The 19,814-nt window shown below is 39.2% G+C and overlaps 2 protein-coding genes across 2 annotated transcripts; one reads left to right on the top strand and one right to left on the bottom strand.

The window, feature by feature from the left end:
- The first annotated feature begins 8,275 nt into the window (after window positions 1-8,275).
- On the top strand, window positions 8,276-14,749 carry RBP4 (retinol binding protein 4). The gene is made up of 6 exons (XM_053949565.1): window positions 8,276-8,433; window positions 8,546-8,684; window positions 9,299-9,435; window positions 9,566-9,672; window positions 11,035-11,247; window positions 14,547-14,749. The coding sequence occupies exons 1-6, from the start codon at window positions 8,276-8,278 to the stop codon at window positions 14,558-14,560; spliced, it is 768 nt and encodes a 255-aa protein (XP_053805540.1). The 3' UTR covers window positions 14,561-14,749.
- Window positions 14,750-14,840: 91 nt separating this feature from the next.
- On the bottom strand, window positions 14,841-18,568 carry FFAR4 (free fatty acid receptor 4). Its single transcript, XM_053949564.1, has 3 exons — window positions 18,035-18,568; window positions 17,165-17,293; window positions 14,841-16,050 (listed from the first exon to the last, which is right to left on the bottom strand). Exons 1-3 carry the CDS (start codon window positions 18,566-18,568, stop codon window positions 15,619-15,621), a joined length of 1,095 nt encoding a protein of 364 aa, XP_053805539.1. The 3' UTR covers window positions 14,841-15,618.
- Window positions 18,569-19,814: the final 1,246 nt, after the last annotated feature.

The following is a 19,814-nucleotide window of genomic DNA, read 5'->3' as shown; positions in this document are numbered from 1 at the left end:
TTTTGCTGGATTTTTCTTAGGATTTCTTTTAGAGCTGCATCACCATCAAAGCAGGAATGGTAGCAAGAAGTCCTAACCTGTTACTAGTAAGAAAAATGTACTTTGTACATACTGTATAGCTCACAGACATAATACATTCATCTTCCTCTGTGGCTTCCAAGCCTTCTGATTCTCTTGAGATATGACAGAAGGCACTGGCTTAGCATCTTCTTAGTGTGAGATCTTGGAGACCGCTAATTAAAGAGATGTCAGGACACTAAACCCCTGAGCATTCTTAGCTCATAAATCCTCAGGGAGTCATTTTAGCATTTTAAACTAACAAATTAATTTTTATAAAGCTGTCTGATGTGTAGATATGTGTACCTGTATGTTATCTCCTTCATTCACCATATATATACTGTACTGTGCACACAGAAGTTCCTATTAAAACTTCATATGAGAAATTCCACCCAGATCCTCACCCCACATTATACACGTGCACAGATGTACACACGTGTATTTGAGAGAGGCACTTAAGGGCAGGAAAACAGAATGTTATGGAGAAATCTTTCAAATGGTAGAACTTAGCTTTCCTTGAAATAGTCAGGAGATTATAGAAATTGGATTACTAAAAGTAAATAATTTTGAAGCTATACATGAATAAAATGGGTGAAAACCTTAAGACCCTACAGAAGTCTGAGCGTGCTCAAGTGCTCAAGCTTCATAGGTGAAGATGGAATAAAAGAATTAGAATGTGACTTAGCACAGCCAGATATGGCTTACTCTTTTTTTTCCTTCAAAAAGAGAGCCAAAATAAAGAATAAAATCGAAAAATTGATTAAATTCAAACTGAGGAAAGAGTAAAATTTTTATTCTATAAGCATAAATATTCAGTCAGTGTCTACACTTTCTTCAGAAAAAGTTGGAGATATCTGTTCTATTAAATAGCAAAAAAAGGATAATAACTGACAAACATTAGGCAAAGAGGGAATCTTGAGTCTGGTCACAGACATACCATAGATAACCACATATCTGTATAGATACAGATATATGGTTATGCATGTTTAAAGTTTCCTGCCATTAGAAGTTCAACATTACATGCATGAATGGAAAAGGAATGGTGGAAAATGTGTTGAATTTGAGGAGCAAACATTCCAAAGCTACGCAAGTGAGAAGGTTGAATTTAAGTGCCAACTATGACAGTAATGATCTGTGTTCATTGAAAAAAGTCTGAATTCCAGCACAGTAGGAGTAGGTCTGAATTCCAGTAATTAATCTTATTTCTGTTTATGTCATTCACATAGGTCAAAAGCAATGAGAGATTCTTGATGTAACAAAATAAAACATATACCCTTTGGCCATTCTTAATTTGAAAAGAGTATTGCCAAAGTACACCCGTCTGTCAGAAGCCACAGTGTGTCAACATTAGTTTTTATCAACAGATCTTAAAGAATCAACATGGGCAACTTACACAGATACTCTCAAGCACAAGGAACAGGTCACTGATAGATGCTCAATGACACCTAACATTACTTTTCCCTCTGATCATGATATGAAACACTATGTATGACACTAATTTTTTGCCAGACTTAAGATGCTCTACAGATTTTAAAAGGTATATGAAAATCAGCACATTACAAACACAATTTGGCCTGGCTCCTTTTCTCTGACTGAGTTGCTGCCCCCAGCAGCCTGGGGTACAGGCCCCTCCCTGGTGGGTGTGTGAGTTTGCAGCATCTTCTTGACAGGTGATCCAGTGATAGGAACTTGTGGCAACACAGCAGAGTGTTCTCACCATTGTACACACACAGAGTTTACAAGAAAACAGAAGAAAGGCACGTTTATTCTTACTCAAATTCAATATTTGTAGTTTCAATATTTGATCAATACATATAAAAGCAGTAGAGACTTGAAAAGAATTTTATTTGTAACTATATAGAGTTAAATAATTGCTTGTCATCTTCCTAATTTCTAGCTCATTACTTTTCATTCTGTGCTTTAAAAGAAGAGGATGTTGAAGAGCCTCAGTGAAGGAATAGTAACATTTTTTTGCATTATATGTTCAGTCATATTTTTTTTACTGACTTTGGAACATTCCACATAGTAGTTTCTTTGAAGTAGAAGGCACCTATTGAGGATCTGTCTCATGCCCAGCAAAAACATTCTAAAAAATTAACTTCTATGTAAGACTTACACATTCATCTTTATGAAATCATTCATATTTATAAATATTCATATTTATAAATCACATTCATATTTATAAATCAGCACATGTGAGGGGTGATGCAGTGATTTAAACATCAATTCTTTATATTGTGATCACATTAATTCAGAGAAATAGAGTGGCATGTCACTCTCTGGAGGGAGAATAATTGAATACAGGCAAACTGACCAAGTGATATCATTTTCTTTGGGGCCTGGGAGGTTGGGGGTTTACATTTTTGTAAACGAACAAATTTACTATCATTTGATTGTCATTTTTTTCTATGTGCAAGATCACCTAAAATGCTCATCGTGCTTTCACTAAATCTCCCTCATGCTCCTCTCTTTTTACAAAGGATAAAAACTATTTGACACTATTTGTATGTCAAGATAACAAATAAAGATAATTTTTTAATTAGGTACTACTGTAAGGTGATACATTTTCTTTATAATAAAATATTTCAGATGTAGCTGGGCAGTCCCATAATCATTCTTATGTCATAAAGAATTCTTATTTTACTTTCTTTAATTTAGATACACTCTTAAAATTGCACTCTTGTGCTGTCAAGTGTGAAATGAAATGGAAAGAAATATCAGAAACCAACAGAGGTTCTTTTTGAAATGTCATTAATTTTAAATTTTCTCTGCTGGAATATGACATTTTTTTTCTGTTCTCTTTTACTCTCCTTTCTTTTTTCCACAGTACTGAACATTTTCTCTTTATTAAAGCTAATTCACATTTGTATTTAAACTTAATTTAATTTCAGAGACTCTCAGAAGTATCTGTGCTTTGTGATTTTAATACATATGATGTCATTTGCCTTTGACGTTCATAGTACCTACAGAAATCGAACTATTTCTGGAGGAGTTCTTAGTAGTAGACCATTCCTGAGCCCTTGTGATACATGGAAACTCCTAAGAAGGATAACTGACAGACATGGTTATTTAAATAGATTCAAGCAGCACGTAAATGTCAAAGGCATTTATAAGGTTTCCCAGTTCAGCTCAGTGTTTGTATCTGAATGTCTCTGCCCATCCTATAGCAGATAATGTGGTTTATTCAGTTAAGATTTTGTGAAAAAACAGAGATCAAACATGCTTATTTCAATTGCACGACTTTTGATGTGGTTAGTATCTTGGTTGCTGTCTGGACATTGGAGATTCATATGCATAATCCAAGAAATTAATATTCAGAGTTGTTTGGGTTTTTTTCTAGATGGATAGGTTGTGAGAATGGATTCTGTAGGTTTTTACAACACGTACTGTGTGAACCTAACACAGCCAGGTTTTGGCACTAAAATATTTTGGTGTCACTGATTTGGTATTTTCTGGGAACCCTCATAAACATCCATAATTTCATGTTTCTTTTAAAATTATTCACTATCCCTTTTCTTACAAAAATAATCTTAAAAACATAAACACTGAAGATAGTAAGTTAACTGCTTTTTCCGTAGAGATGCAAATGTTTATGTTCTCTTAAAACTACCAATTATTAGCTCTGGGAGATCATGAAATTAGTAATCAACAGAGATTATAGACTCTGGGGGAGATTTCCTGAAGTAAATGGCTGGTCTAGTGTGAAGGGGTGCCAGATGCACTGCAACTTTGACCAAAAGTATGGATTTCTTCATAGCTTGGTATGAATTTTAGTATACAGACTAAAGCAAAATGGCAGCAAATATCAGCCATTCTCCCATTTACTCCCTGGAGATCTCAGGTTACTTGACAAGTTTTTACTATTGAGACTGTTATTCAGCACTGCTGAGAAGGGTCTGACTCTCTTCTTCATGCCCTCCTGTCAGATATGTATGTTGCTAAGATCCCCTCAAACCTTTTTGGGCTGAAGAGCCTCAGCTCGCTCAGCTCTCTCAGCCTCGCAGATTCTCCTATTGCTTTGTGATCTTTGTGGTCCATTGCTGGACTCAGTACATCAGGTCTGTGTCTTCCATCATTTATAATTTAGAGATCTTCTCACCTGGCTGGCCAGCCTGTTGGTGAACTTTAGATCATTGTTTCAAATTGTTTCCATTTTACTACTATGCCCAGAAAAAGTTCCAATTCAGAATCACAGTCCTCAAAAAAACTTGCTAAAGAAAATAGAGGTACCATTTTAAACTAGTTCTGTTAGTAAATACTGTTTGTAAAGAGTTCAGTGTAAATTTACTCCCTAAACAAAATGTTACGTCATTAAATTACAAAAACAGGTAGTACACAGGCTGGCATGGAGCAAAGGGCAATCTCTTCTATTCTGTTCTGTCCTTGACCTCTGTACTCAGACTGCCACCAAGAGGAGCAGTTGTGATGGTGACAGTGTACACTGGTGTCCCTTACAAAGTACACCGAGCTCCTTGGCGCAGCTCGTGCCATTTGTTATTGATATGAGTCTGGTTTCACAGGGCAGTGGCCACACTTGCATCCCCTGCTCTGTGCACACAGTGGTCATTCATTTGTCTGCAAATCTGCCTCTGAGACTTCAGTGGATACCCATGTTTATGAATGGCATTCTATAAATAAACAATGAAGAGAACACAGCAAAAAGTCTTTCCATCTGTGTATAGTCTGGCAGAAATGGATGATCCATTTCCTACTAGCAGTTTTTGAGTCAACTTTCTCCTAAGAGCTTGACTAATTCTTCTGAACAAAAATAAAATTTTAGTTATTTTAATATGTAGAGCTTGAAAGTTGCAGTGTTGAAAACAGTTAAATAGTAATTTGACTAGTTTCTTCTTTTTTTTTTTAAGTCATAAAGATAAAATAATTCTTACAATGAAAGTTTTTTTCCAGCCATTTCCTTCCATATTTTTTCCTTGCTATACCTAATTGAGAATATTGCAGAATTTTACATGCTATTAATGTAGAAAATAATCCAGTCACAGAATCACTGCCAGAAATTAGCCCCTTTTCTGTCCTCTTGGCAAAATGCAAAGGTAGAAGACCTTCTTTACCTTTCGTTAAATATAGTTCCAAAAAATATATAGTGACTTAAGAAAAATTTCTGTAATATTCATAATATGTTGCCAGCTTCATGTATCAGAAATCATGTATGAAATGTATCAATATTTAAATCATTTGTCAAATTTTAATAATTCTCTTAAATATAATTGTCTGAGCTTTACCATAACCTAGAAATCCTTGGATATCAGTGACTTGATCTATGTCCTCTCAGATTCAAAATCCTGGCCCAAGTTCCTTTCCGTTTGCATGAGAAGTATAAATCTGTGAGGTGAATATCTAGGTCTGCATGAGGATCACTTGCTGACATCATTTCTCAAGCACACTCAGAGCCCAATCAATCCAAATGATGTTTAACTGAGGCAAAGTTTACACTGTTTATAAGTTTACACTGTTCTGCTGGCATCTCTTAGGACTGAGGAGGAATTCACCCTTGAATTGCCATAGCGATGCTCGTCTGCCAGAAACCTTCCATTCCTCGCCCAGCACACCCTGACCTAGACTTAACCAACAACGGAGCAACCTTTTTGCCTAAAAACCCTGTCCCACTGAACCAAGGGAGTTCTTCATCTGTAACCCTGAAAGGACTTCATCAATGTAAGCTGTGTCTCTGGTAGGCAGTATTGGAGTAGAGCTAAAGCAGAGGAGGCTGAGAGCCCAACTCCCTGTGCAACCTCCATGTCACTCTGACTTGCCCAGCTTCTCTTCTGCACTTGTCGAAATCTGACTGGGAAATACTGGTGTGATTTCACTGGAGCTGCACTGCCTTCAATTCACAATGATAACACATCAAAAGAAGATTTTCCTTGGACATTGTCTAGAGTTTGTAGAGATCCCAAACTTGAGGACATGAATGAGTGGAAGTTATAATTATTAAATGTGTCAGGCACTTCCACCAGATATAAGTTGCCAAATACTGCAGAGATCAGTAGAGGTACACAATTAAAGAAGTGCTGTGCCATGGCTTATACAAAATTACATGTTTCTGATTCAGATTTATTACATCAGATTAATTTAGGAGACTGTAATATCACTTGCACACATTTAGAACTGATTTTATTAAAACTTATTAACAGAAGTAAATTTTTGTTTCATTGACACCTGGTTTCATTTCCTGTCTGTAAATCTTCTGACAACAGCAGTATGTATAACAGGAACACTGACCTAGATTTTCAGAGGTGGTCAAATCTCAGCATGTTTTGACATATGTTGATGAGTGACTGTGGGCTCCTTTGAAAACTTCATAGACAATTATGTACAGGAATAGATTTGATCCTGCAAGAACCTCTCTGGTTATATAAAGTGATATGCAGATTTTTGAACAGGACAGACTTAGGAGAAATGATAACATTTCACAAATTGGCAGAGACTAAAGAAATAATTGTTTTCTTTGGTATTAAATATATTTGTTCAAAACTTATGAATTAAGCTGTAATCCATCTTATTGCTATCAGTCATGTGAGACACTGAACAAAGAAAATCCATGTTGATTTTGGTCTTGTTTCTATGATGAATTCATATATTAATACCAGTGAGTGTTTTGTAAACGTTTTATAAAAATGTATATGTATCACTGGTATCACCATTGCCAGACTAGAGCAAGATTCTGAAAGTCATCAGAAGAAGAGAGTTTACTTTTTCTTGTCAGTCTTTGTAGAAATAAGCAAATTTGAAAATCTCAGCTTAAAAATGGAAATGCTGACTTATTGCAAAGCTACCATTGAAAGTTTCAGGATAATTAATATTCATAGACCCTTCTAATTTCCTGTGTTAAATATTTTCTTTACTATGAATATAAGCTTAATATTAAATATAGTGGAAGTTTTTTGTGGCTGATGTTATCCAGGAAATCAAAGGCAGACATGGAACAGCTCTTAGCAATAGATGCTTAAGAAAGTGAAAAAACCATATTCACTGCGCAAAAAGCCTCCAACATAAAGCAAAAAAGGAAGATAAAGCAATCAGATTATTTGCATTGTATATGAGAAGAGATTGTAAAGGACAGCAACAGTAAGAAGTCCAAAATTTTTATGAATGTATGAAAAGAATATTAAGTAAACTTCTGTGAAAGGCCATGCTGAATAAATTGGTTAAAGCTGTACATCAGCTACTATTGAGGTATTTTTATACTACATTGGTATCTCCATATTTAAGCTATATTTTACTTGATTTTTAAGTAATGAATACCAGCCTTTCAAATAACAGGTTTCTGCCTTTATTCTTTAAAAAATGGGAGGTGAAAAAAGTAGGTGAATTAGTTCTCTTGGTAACAATCATTCCTATCCTGCTCTGGTTACATGCCTAGAAAATAATTAACAGATTTTCTCTAATGCTTCCTAAAGATGTTGAAACTAGAGAACAAATATTGACTGAGAGGCAGCAAAACTTGCCTGGACAGGAGAAAATACTGGTTTATATAAATGAAAACAGTTTGCCAAAAACAGAACAGAAATTATGGAATATCTGATTTAAAATTAATCAGACGTCTAAATGGCTAGATGTGATGTGTACATGCACTTGGATATTTGCAGGCCACACTTAAGTTCTGCTACCACATAAAAGAGCTCTTTCACCATCCTGAGGATCTGCAGGACCCCCGTTCCTGTTGCTGGGAGCTGCTCAGGAGATGATTAAGTGAAGAGAGCCTTTTCTAAGCAAGAAGGAGCCAGTCATGAGGACCTGAAGAGGTTTTGGCATGATCAGGCTTTCAGAAACATGAGCAGAAACTTACAAGTATTATGTTTGCCACTGTTTATCAGGGTAAAAGAGGAAAGGACTTTGGGGAGGAGGTGGAGGAAACAAGTCTGCACCTTGTAACTGTGTCGAGCATATTGGGTAAGATGGATTTTGGACTGCAGTGTGTGAAATCACAGAGGAGTTGGAGGCAGTTCACTCTCCCCCATGCAAAGGTGGGATGCCTCTCATTGCATTTGTTCTCCCCGCACATGTGCACACCCCTTCCCCCAGGTGTGAGCTCTGCTTTCAGGTTGGGAAAAGCAAAGAGAGGCATTTGTTCCTAGCTCCTGCTTGGCTGCAGATCAGGGTCAAAGACCACCTGAGCCCATGGGTGTTATGCAAGAGGCTGTTATGAAGGGGCCCCAGCGTGCAGCATCCACCAACCCGCCTCCCGCCGCCCTCTCCAATGCTGGCCCTGTGGCTCAGCGGGTTGCGAAAGCCCCAGGAGTACATAAAGCATTCCCTGCCTGGGCACTGCCACCACCATCAACACTTGGGCTCTCAAGAGGCTCCAGGGACCGGCACTGTCTGTAAGGGACCCTGCTGTTGTGGGCTGGGGACAGCCTGGGGCTTTGCCTGCACATGCATCAGGGGAAGCTGCATGACACCCTGGCAACCTATCAGGGCAGCCACTTGTGTGACAGAGCCTGTTTCTGATGCTATTCTCTGTTTGCTGCAGGGACAGGATGGCCCACACAGAGAGAGCTCTGCCCTGGCTGCTGCTGCTGTCACTGGCCTTGATGGGCAGCAGCACTGCAGAGCGGGACTGCCGAGTAAGCAGCTTCAAAGTCAAGGAGAACTTCGACAAGACCAGGGTAAATCTTCTTTACTCTCCTGGATCTGGGATGTCTTGCATAGCTCTTTCCAGGCTACAAAATTTGGCATTCAGTAGCACCGGTGTGGTCACACTTCAAAGTCACAGACTGTGATACTGAGAAACAGCTAAAGTGTGTGATATCCACACCTCCACAGATGCTGGATCCTGATGCACCTGCTAGAGGAATACTGCAGAAACTGAGTTTTAACAGACTGGTCTCAAACTGTAGGGTATAAGCAGAAGGAGTGTATTGACTTGGTTGTTTCTATGAAAAATAAATACTCTGGTGTTTTCAGACATCATTGCAAGAAAAAAATGTACATCGATCTGGCAAGATCTGCCAGTTGTTATTCCTTTTTCTACTAAATTTTGTATCATTGTACTAGACAGCTGCATATATAGGTAAGATTACAAAAAAAAGTCAGTATTTCCACAAATTATGACTGCACTAGGATGTATTGATCGTTTATGCTGTTGAAATAGCTAGATTTGTTTCTTAGGTACACCTTTGAGGCATGCTCTTCCCTCTGTCACCTCCTCTATTCTGTACTGTCTGGCTGTAATGTTTCCATTGTTCTAGGTCTAACTGCAGCCTGTCTTATTTCCTTGCAGTACAGTGGCACCTGGTATGCTATGGCAAAAAAAGATCCCGAGGGGCTGTTTCTGCAGGACAATGTGGTAGCCCAGTTCACCGTAGATGAGAATGGACAAATGACTGCCACTGCAAAGGGCAGAGTCAGACTCTTCAAGTAAGCTGTTTGCCATTCTCCTCGTCTTAGCTTTCACTAAGCTAGTGCTCCAATCCTACCTGCTATCCCTGTGCTAGTCACACCGAACCTGTGCTCTTACACTGGAATGTGGTATTTTCTTTGGCTACAGTAACTGGGATGTCTGTGCTGACATGATTGGCTCTTTCACTGACACAGAGGACCCTGCCAAGTTCAAGATGAAGTACTGGGGTGTCGCCTCTTTTCTGCAGAAAGGAAGTGAGTACTTAACTATAGAAGATGCAGAACTACTTGGAAGACTAGATATGTTTTATGTCCATGCTGGGGAAGGAAAAAGTACTGTTGAATTTCTTAAACACACTTAAAAGACTTAATAGCTATCATACTGCAAAGCTTAATATGAACAAGGTAATCACTACTTTTTATATGGGACAGCTGGTTGGCTTTCTTTAAACAAGTGAAGACCTGGCCTTTGTATATCTTTGTATTTTTTTTGTTTGTTACTCAACAATATAATTGAAGGCCGCTGTTTGGAAAGAAATGAAAGGCAGGTGAAATATTTTAAGACCTGTTTTAGTTCAGAAGTCAGTTACCAGATGCTAGTGTTCTCTCTGAAGCCTGATGTCAGAGTTGGCCAAGCAGGGAAGAGGATTTATAAAATGTTATTTTGTTTGGTCTTGTGTCTGCAAATGTAGAGATTTATCTGTTTTTAGAGACAAATATGATCATATCTATATATTGATATATTTGTAATTTTATGTCATCTCTCACACCCTATGCAAAATCTGTTCCTTGAGTCAAGTAGAGATTTGGACACTTTGTAGCTCAAGACATTTCCTTGGATTGTTTCCAAGAGAAGCAGATAGAGTATGGGATTTATAGGAGCTCCATTCCATCCCAAGACAGTTACAAAGCATGTTTTGGATGCCAATTTGTCTTAAACAGTTCACAGGTCTCCTCACAATATGCTGCTGAATCATGGGTTCTTCAGATTGCTGTCTGACCCCAAACTCTGCCCTTCTGAAAAGTCTGGTGTCCCCACACAGGAGAGAAGGGGAAGACAACAGAGTGTTGCCTTCATCAGTGCAGATGTATTGCAAGGGAGAATTTTTTACTCCAGGAGAGGAAGGTGCAGATATGTCAGGTTTTACTGCAAACACTGAAACAGCCTCACTTCTGTTAGCATAGAGTGTCTGCGTGACCAGGTTTTTGTCAGGTTACAAAACGAAATAGTTTACAATTCTCTGAAGAATTGCGTAACTGTGTTTTAAGGAGAGGGTTTATGGCAGAACTTGTAGCAAATACTTCTAATACACAAGCAAACTGCATTATTATCTTTTTCCTTAAAAATGCAGTCTAAGTAACATCCCTGGTAGGAAAATATACATAGGTTTGAGTCACCTTGAGCAGGCCTAGCATGTCCATCTTTATTTTCTTTTTAAAAATAAACATGGAATTAAATACTGGACACAGGAATAAATGAAAACCCGATCTGCTATAACTTGTACCGATTTTCATCTTAATATTTTCGTTGCAGAGTTATGGCAGCAATCCTTTCTGATTTCCTAGATTTCACTGGTGTCTCTAACACTTTTTCTTCTTTGCTGTGGTTTCTTCCAGATGATGATCACTGGGTAGTGGACACAGATTACGATACATATGCTCTTCATTACTCCTGCCGCCAGCTAAATGCAGATGGCACTTGTGCTGATAGCTACTCCTTTGTGTTCTCCCGCGACCCCAAGGGATTGCCTCCAGATGCACTGAAAATTGTCAGACAAAGGCAGATAGACCTCTGTTTGGACAGAAAATACAGAGTTATCGCTCATAATGGTGAGAACATTTTTTTCTGAAGAATTTTATTTCGGGGTTTAATGACTAAAGTACTGGGATTCTTTTGCTCGTTAGATATCAAATGCATAAAACCTTTTTACTTAGTGGCTGTAACATTGTCTTTTGAAAACTGGAGCTTGTAGTAAGTTATTTCCAACTTTTACTTCCCTTATCTGAAGGAGAGCTGAGGTGCATAGTTTTTCATGCAGTATATCAGGTCAGCTGAAACAGTAATTAGAGGAAGTTGTAAAACAATTAAATCAATGTAGTGTGAGTAAACATAGTAAGGATAAACTTCATAGCTCTGGTAAAAAGTAATTGGGCAGCTTTTATCAGATCGCTTTGCCTTTGTTCAAATACTTTTTTGAGAGATTCTTCAGAAAGGCTTTTAAGAAAAATAGAAGCCTTGCAAAGGATACCTTATAGAAGACCCTTTCTCACAAGTCCTCATGCTAACTGTTTCACAAAGAGCTCTGGAAGAGGGACATAGCCCTCATACTGGGAGCATGACACTATCTTGAGTCATTTAGTCAGGCTGAGCTTACAACACAGGGAATTAGCTCACTTATGCTCAAGTATATTACAAAAGGCCAAATGGTAATAATCTAGAAGAAACCATAATGTTTCTTATGATAAGAATTACACGCAGAGTGGGGAAAGCGTGAAAGAGAAAAATCAAAATATTTAGAACAAGTAAAATAGTAGTACCTCTCCCTACTCCCTCCCCACCCCTCACATCCTGGAAGACATGCTATTTATGAAAGACTTGACTAGTGAATCAGCTGAATGGGAATTTCCCATGTAATGATGTGAGCAAAAGAATTAATATGATTCTTGGATGTGTAAACCAAGACTCACATGAGATTGTTGTGCTTGGCATAGGTCTTATTGCTATGTCACATTTGGTGACAAGCATAACTGGAAAAAGTACTGAGGATGAGTTAGAAGTTTCAAAGAAAAGCAGAGATAATGATTGAAAGTTTGTAAAATGTGTCCTCTCGTGAGTGCTTTAAAGATCATCATCTTTTCCTATTAGAAAGAGGTTAAAGGCTGACCTGAGCAAAGTCTGTCCTTGTCCACACAAGCAATAGGAATTGGATAGAAAAGGACTTGTAAACACAGAAATAATGAATTTAAATGGATGGAACTTTAAACTGGACACATTCAGAGCAGAAATAAACAGCCATTTGTTTAACTCCAAAGGTCATTAACCTTTGGAACAGTTTACCAAGTGCTGTTGTATGTTCTTCATCACTGAAATCTGTAAATCAAGATTAAAGGCTTTTCTCAATGACATGCTAGAACAAACTGGGATTGACTGAAGGAACTTTCGTGTCTTATAAGGAAAGTCAGAACAGATGAGCAAAGTCAGCTGTTGTGGCTCTATTATCTGTTCATCTGATCCATAAACACAGAGTAATACATTGCTGCGTTGTAAAGTAGTATGCTGATAACAGGGTGCCTTGAAGAACAGGGTGTCACCTACTCTGCTGAAGTAGGTGGTGTTTACAGTATTGATCAGTGACCTGGGAAAAGTGCCGGACAACAATGAAAAAAAAATTATCTTGAATGAGAATTTGGAGACAACATAAGTCAGTTGAAACTTAGAACAGTCAAGAATAAGAAACATCATAAATGCAAATAGAATTAACTTCTGTGAATGATTTGTATGAGTGCATAAGTGGTAGGATAGAAAAGAAACAATGTCATTATATAAATTTATGATACTTTTCTGTTTTGAATCCTGCATTCCCTGCTTTTCAAGTAAAGTCCAACAAGAATAAAAATTTCTGAAAATGAGAAAGCCAAATAATCAGATGTTTAGGGCTATTCTATTAAATCTAAGATAATTTAAAAGTTGATCATGCTTCTTCTTGTTTGTTATGGATATCAAATATCTAATCTACCAAGTCACAGTGTTCTTTCTTTGCTACCCTAATTTATACTCAGATGTTAGATGTTGAGTGCAGTATCTGACATGACTGTCTGAGTTCCATAGTTTGCAAATGAAAAATAGGAGCCTGGGTACCTTTTTATTAAGGATTATGCCAGAGTTTATAAGCCCAGCACCAAAGTATAAATTAAACTTAAAGCTAGCAATTTGCATTTTCCCCATTATTGATTGGGACCCTATTATTAGTTGATTCTGAATTCTCCAGTATCATCAAGCCAAAATTCCTGCAAAGCAAGCACATTTGGAACTGAGGGAATGATTGTGAGGTAAACTGAAAAAAAAAAAAATCTTGGAAGCTTCAGATCAGAAATTCTTACAAAATTTGCTTAATTCCTTATGTGTGGATTGGAAGCCTTACTGCTTTCATTTTAACTCTGCTATTAAGAGCTACAGAATTATTACCAAAACAAGCCAACTTCAATCGTCTGCACTGACCTGCATTCCATTGTTACTGTGATAAAATTCTGACTGATGTTTGTAAAGCTGCAAGAATAGGCTGGTATCTGTTGCTAATTGTGCACACTCTGCCTATGTCTTGAAGCTAATCAAGAGGGTGTGTGTGTGTGCATGTGTGTGTGCCTGCTCAACTAATAGACATACAAAACTTACTTGATTAAAAAAAATAATAAAATATCTGTACTGGCTGTTCAAGGCAAAAGAGAAGCCTAAGTTTTTTGTTCTATCTTACACTGCATTCATGATGGGAGCTCCTTCTCAAATATAGTTCAAGCTATGATACACTTAGTCTCTTAGAGTAATAGCTCAAGTAACTTTAAGCTGTGTAATGTCAGTGTCAATATTAAGTGAGAGTACTTGTATATACAGTGTCATGTCAGTAAAGTTGAAAGCTGCATCTGCTGTTAGCATTTGCTAGAAGCAGCAATTGTGAAATAAAGAGTGGTATATTCCTTCTGCTAATTTACTATCGCCATTAAAAGTTTTGGGGATCAGGAGATTCTTACTTTGTTGAAAGACATTCCTAAATTAATTCTTTTTAGGTAAATAACTCGAAGCTTGTTAAAGTATAGACTCTTTAAAATCCAGTATTACTGAAAGATACTCTATCATTGATCTGCCCAGTACGTTTTCTGCAAAAGTGTTAAAATTCTCAGGAGAAGTGTAATGGATTGGATGACTTCCTGTTTTGTTCCAAGTTGAAAATTCCATAGAATTATAAACTGCAGAGTAAGGTAATGGCATTATTATTACAAGTAGCAGACTGCTGGACTCAAGAGCATTTTAAAGAAATTAGATATGTATGGATTTTAAATTTGGTGAAAGTTTGTGTAATTGAATTTTGTCTGGAGTGTTTGACAAACACAACTGTGGTTTTTGTGTGTTTCAGGATTTTGCTCTTAAGGAGATCCAGCCCTATGGAAAGAAACCATGTAACAGCACCACCGACGTAAAGTTAACACATTGATCATGTGTTCTCTGGAAAATGCTTTAAATGGGTCCATTTAGATTTTCAATATATTTATCTGAGCTGTGTAGCTCACCTTGTTAATAAACCAATGAAACATTTTAATAAACTTGGATTACAAGGGATGCAAATTGTATGCAAATCTGTACATATGTACACATTGGTTTCATTACTAGCCTGTTATCTTGGTGCATTGTTTTGAACTAATGACTGGTGATAATTAAGATTTTAATCTTGCTTTTTTTAGTGGTATCAATTTCTGACTAAAAGAGTATTTAACATAAACCTCCAAGTATATGCATTTTCTTTTCAACTAGAACATTATATTTTCCCTACAAAATACTAGAAATCATTTAGAAAAGAGAAAGGAATTTCAGTGACCCTATATATCACTAATGAACTTTATTATATGACTAGTGAAGACATAAAAAATATGCATCTTTTTAAAAGAACTGTTTTACACATGACAATTTATTAACCATTTATTTATTTATTCTTTACTTGTTAATTCACATGTATTAAGTCCGTATTTTTAATTTCAGACAGAACCAAACTGGTCATTTACTTGATGATAACACATGTTCATTACCTGGTTTCAGTTAGTCTGCTCAAACTTAAATTCAGGGAGACAGTTATTGAAGTGTTTAATCAAGTTCCCTTTAAATCCTGGATTAAAAAAAAGCAGATACTTTCTGAGGATGAACATTTTCACTAGAAACTTTAAAGTACTTAATTCAGCGATTTTACATTCACCAAGTTCACTGCCATATTTCTATTTATTTGAGCGTAAGAGGAGACTTCAATCCCTTAAATTAAATTGTCCAAATCTTACTGAGGCAAAGCAATGAAGAGAATTTTACCTGCAGGAATTAAAAATACATATTTAGCTTTTTTCCCCTCCTCCTCTGGCATGCAATTCTATAACATAATGACTTATATGACCTGGGAAAGCACAGACAAAATCCAAGGTGTGGCACAGCTCAGACTTTAAATATTATCTGGTAATGAAGGATAAATGTGGCTGTTCGTGGTTACTTCTTCTTGCAGTGGTGTCTGTACCTGGTCCATGCCTTTCAGGGTTCCCTGTACAACAGAGAAGAATTTCCTGACATTTACGTCTGAAATGGGCAACATTATACAGAATTGGATTGACAGCAGAGTTGGCAAAAGTGAATAATGCTATCCAGAAGAAAACTGATGGCAAAATATTTAAATCTTTTTTGAAGTTCTGAACTAAAATTAAAAAAATAATTACTATTATTGGAGTCCACATAATGAAGAAAGAGATCATCAACAGAAAAAGGGCTCGGAATAGTTTGTAGTCTTGCTGGGAAACACGAATCTGATGATATTCTGGGTAGGCTAAACCAGCATTTAAACTTCTTCTTGAAGCTTTTGTAATCTGCAGTAAAAGAGAAGAAAACAACTTGCACTGAAACACATTTCTACAAGTGAAAACGTAAATCTTGGTACATGATTTTTTCTTTTGAAAAGTGACTACAAAAAAGCACATTTGAGAATTCATTTGTACTTTTTGTCCATGGTTCCATTTCAAATGTTCTCACTTCACTAGCAATTCTCTTTCCTCTCAGCTGTGAATTCATCTCAATATCAGGCAAAGTGGTTGTTCTTTTCATGGCTCTCTACCAGTCATAAATGCTTTTCAGCATAAAACAGTCTTAATTACTCATGAAATCCCATTAAATTCAAATTACGACCTCATTTGTTCTATCTAAAGAAACCCATTGATTTTTTTCACAAATGCAAACTGGAACATAGTTAACAACCCTGTTGATGTGCAAGAAGGAAGGCGATCCAATTCTCTTACAGCCATGCTAATATTATAAGGTAGGTATTAGAAGGAGCATGAATTTATTATAAATTATTTTAATAATTTAATAATTATTTATATAATAAATTATTTTAAATGTGAATGACATTGTGCATTGTTTTGTGTCACACTTAGCTTTTTAGACAGTAATCACAATTGCTTTCTATGAAATCTTACAGATCCTTACAGTCACTATAAAAATCTGTGTCTTGTAAAAGTACTCTCTGATGTAATGAACTAGACTATGGGTAGCTTGGAAACCTACCTTGGATCAAAAAGTGGATGGGTTTTTTCCTAGTCCTGCCTTTCTCTGCTTTCTTACAAATCCCTTATGATGACTTTAGGCTCAAGGAAAGCAAAATCTAGTTTTTAGTTATTTCAAATGCTTGACTCTTTCAGCATTTAGGAGATTGACAGTCTTTAAATATGAACAGCATATAAATGAAGAAGTGTATTTAATACTACACATAAGAAGACAAACCATGTGTTGGGCCTCTGGTAATGTGCTGTTGAACCATGTTCTTAATTGAAATATATAGGCTGTTAAGTGTAGGTTGAAATGCTCCATTTCATATCACATACTTATAATTTATTGAACAAATGTTTGTTCCCTTTACATGTATTTGTATTCAGTGACAATATGCTGATGCCTAGTGTGTTACTGTTTACTTCCCTCTGTTTTACAACAAAATTTAAAGGGAAAACATACCTGTAAGATTTTGGAGTAACTGATGACAATGATGAATCCTGGTATCAGAAAGAAAACAATGGCAAAGGTTGTATCCCAGACTGTTTCTCCTGCAGTGCTGGGCCAATCCAGGGTGCAAATCTGAATGTCCTATTTACAAAAAAATGAAGAGGAAGAGTAATATTGTACCATTATTTTCAGTACAGCATTGTTCTTATCTCCCTCTATGCTTACGGGAAAAAATGGCTAAACCAAGACTAAACCAAGACTGTGAAAACTTAGACAAAGTGGTCAAGTAATATATTACTTGATGGTTTTAAAAGCCCATACAATCACAAATAGATATGTCCACAACTGGAATACTTCCATTAATTTCTTATCAAATGGTAATGGCAACTTTAAAATTGAAACTTACAGACCCTAAACTTAAAAATTTATTCAAGTGTCATGTGGGGTGCACTTTTGTATGCATTTCAAAATATTAGGCAGGAAAATCTGTGTTTGGCCATTTTGTACAGAGGGGGCTGCGGGTGCAGGGCAACTCTCCCAGGATGCTGATCCCTCGGTAAGGGGAAGTGAGCTGAAAAGGAGGTCTCTGAGCCGCACTGAGGAACGCAAAAAGAATCTCAGCCGATGCGCGTTTCCCACCTAACGGGACTGTCCGCCGGGAGAGCGGGCCGGTGGGGGCGGCCGGGAGGAGCTCCGGCCGCTCCTCCGGGCACAGCCTCGCACTGCCCGGCACACAGAGCGCCGCCCGCCCTGCAGGCGAGCTCCTCGCTGGCCGCTGTCCCGCCGTGGCAGAGGCGGACGAGCCTCCACCGCCGTCGGTCCCGGCGCCCCCCGGCCCGGCCCGGCCCGGCTGCCGCGGACGCTTCCGGCGCTCGCCCTCACCTGGCCGGCGGGGTCGGGCAGCCGCACCACGGTGAAGAAGCAGCAGAGCGGGAGGGTGGCGAGGGCGGCGAAGCCCCAGATGAGGAGCAAGGCGGCGGCCAGCACCTTGCGGCGGCGGAAGGTGGCGTGGCGCAGCCGGGCGATGCTGACGACGCGCTCCAGGCTGACGGCCGACAGGGAGAGGAGGATGACGGTGCCGCTCAGGCTCACCACGTAGAAGAGCAGGTGGCAAATGAAGTTGCCCAGCACCCAGGACTCGGTCCAGCGCACGACGGCGATGAAGGGCATGGCGGTGATGAAGAGCAGGTCGGCGCAGAAGAGGTTGAGGACGAGGCAGTTGGCGGCGCAGAGCCGGCGGTGCCGCCTCACCAGCAGGCAGATGCCCCAGATGTTTCCCGCCAACGACAGCAGGAAGATGAAGGCCAGGGCGGATGACTCGCCGATGCGCAGGGCCGTCACATTGCAGCCCCTGAAGTCCGAGAAGAAGGGGAAATAGGTCTTGTTCCCTCCTGGTGTGCCCCTGGACACGGGCATGAGGGTGGCTAGTGGGCATGAGAGACCCACCGTGGATGGCGGCACCAGCCCTAGGGGAAGGGCTGCGCTCCCAACCACCACGGCGGCACCTGGGGTGCCCTCCCAGCACAAAGCCAGGGGATGACCGCCATCCCCCTCCCTCCTCTTCCTCCTGCCCCTGCTACCAAGGGCTCAGCCGTGCCAGCTGGGCGGTTTATGGCCCTCGCACTGGAGTGGAACACGGAAGTGGGAGAGTAAACACGGTGGAGCTCACACAAAGGTGAGGCCGCAGTGCGTGGGGCGGCAGTGAGGGGCTGCCCGACACCTCCCTGGGCAGGGGGTGGGTCAGCACGCTGCCATCTCCATGCCCAGGTGCCCAGACCCAGCCACCTCATCGAGTGCCAGCCCTGGTCTGCTTGGCTCTCCAGGCAGGCCCCTGGGGTGCCAGTGACCCTGGGAGGCCACTCAACCTGCTCCCATCCAATGGGGTATGCATGGCTTAGAAACATGGATGGTTGCCACGCCACTCTGAGAGCCCTCCTCAGGAGCCTAGGATGACCAGAATAATCTAGGGTAGAAAAAAAAAAAAGAGGAATTTACCTACCGCTTCCTGTATTGACAGTGGCATTTGGAAACAGCAGACCTGTGCACTGCTTGTCCCAGCTGTGGAGAAGTGTCACTGATGTAATTTTGAGGATCTCTTTACGAAATTCATCTAGAATCTCGCCTGTGTTATGAGCTCGTGCTGGAGAAGCCTGTTAAAGTAAGACAAACCTAGAAAATACCTTATTTTCTCTGAACTTCAATTACTAGAAGCAGTTGCTCAGATTGTAAATGAAAGTAGGGCTTCCCACTTAGGCTCTTCACTTCAGATGATTTAGAAATGGGCTGGGAACGAAGCACGTAAATTGTCACAGACAGGCGGATAATGTATCATAAAAGAAGATAAAATGCTTTCATAAAGTACGTAAACAGTTGTATAACTTTAGGCTGGGTGAATTCATTTGGCTGAGTGCCAGTGCAGGCACTCAGGGGTTCACTTACAGGCTCAGCGTGTGGACCTACACCATTTGCTGAGGTGAGAGTTATTCCACGTGTGTGGAATACAAAACTGGTGTGCCACGGGGAGCAGGTGATGGGCAGCACTTCTGCAGTACCCTGGGTGTGACCCTGCCATCAACCATTTACGCAACAGCATTAGTGGGGATTCCAGATTAGTGGGGATTCCAGAAACTTGGTCCTTTGAAGGGGCAATCTCCTAATGAGG

This window comes from Vidua chalybeata, chromosome 8, assembly GCF_026979565.1.
Source record: "Vidua chalybeata isolate OUT-0048 chromosome 8, bVidCha1 merged haplotype, whole genome shotgun sequence".
In the NCBI taxonomy this organism is placed as follows: domain Eukaryota; kingdom Metazoa; phylum Chordata; class Aves; order Passeriformes; family Viduidae; genus Vidua; species Vidua chalybeata.
This window is presented reverse-complemented; position numbering and strand designations above follow the sequence as displayed.

What these genes read in the sequence shown, in the direction of transcription:
- FFAR4 (XM_053949564.1), bottom strand. Translation starts at nt 18,568, where the DNA reads ATGCCCGTGTCCAGGGGCACACCAGGAGGGAACAAGACCTATTTCCCC. An exon ending in TGCCCGACCCCGCCGGCCAG is followed by an intron (nt 17,294 to 18,034) that starts GTGAGGGCGAGC and finishes TTTTGTAAATAG; the next exon opens with GACATTCAGATTTGCACCCT. An exon ending in GTTACTCCAAAATCTTACAG is followed by an intron (nt 16,051 to 17,164) that starts GTATGTTTTCCC and finishes TTTCAGTGCAAG; the next exon opens with TTGTTTTCTTCTCTTTTACT.
- RBP4 (XM_053949565.1), top strand. Translation starts at nt 8,276, where the DNA reads ATGCTGGCCCTGTGGCTCAGCGGGTTGCGAAAGCCCCAGGAGTACATA. An exon ending in GGCAGAGTCAGACTCTTCAA is followed by an intron (nt 9,436 to 9,565) that starts GTAAGCTGTTTG and finishes CTTTGGCTACAG; the next exon opens with TAACTGGGATGTCTGTGCTG. An exon ending in CTCTTTTCTGCAGAAAGGAA is followed by an intron (nt 9,673 to 11,034) that starts GTGAGTACTTAA and finishes GGTTTCTTCCAG; the next exon opens with ATGATGATCACTGGGTAGTG.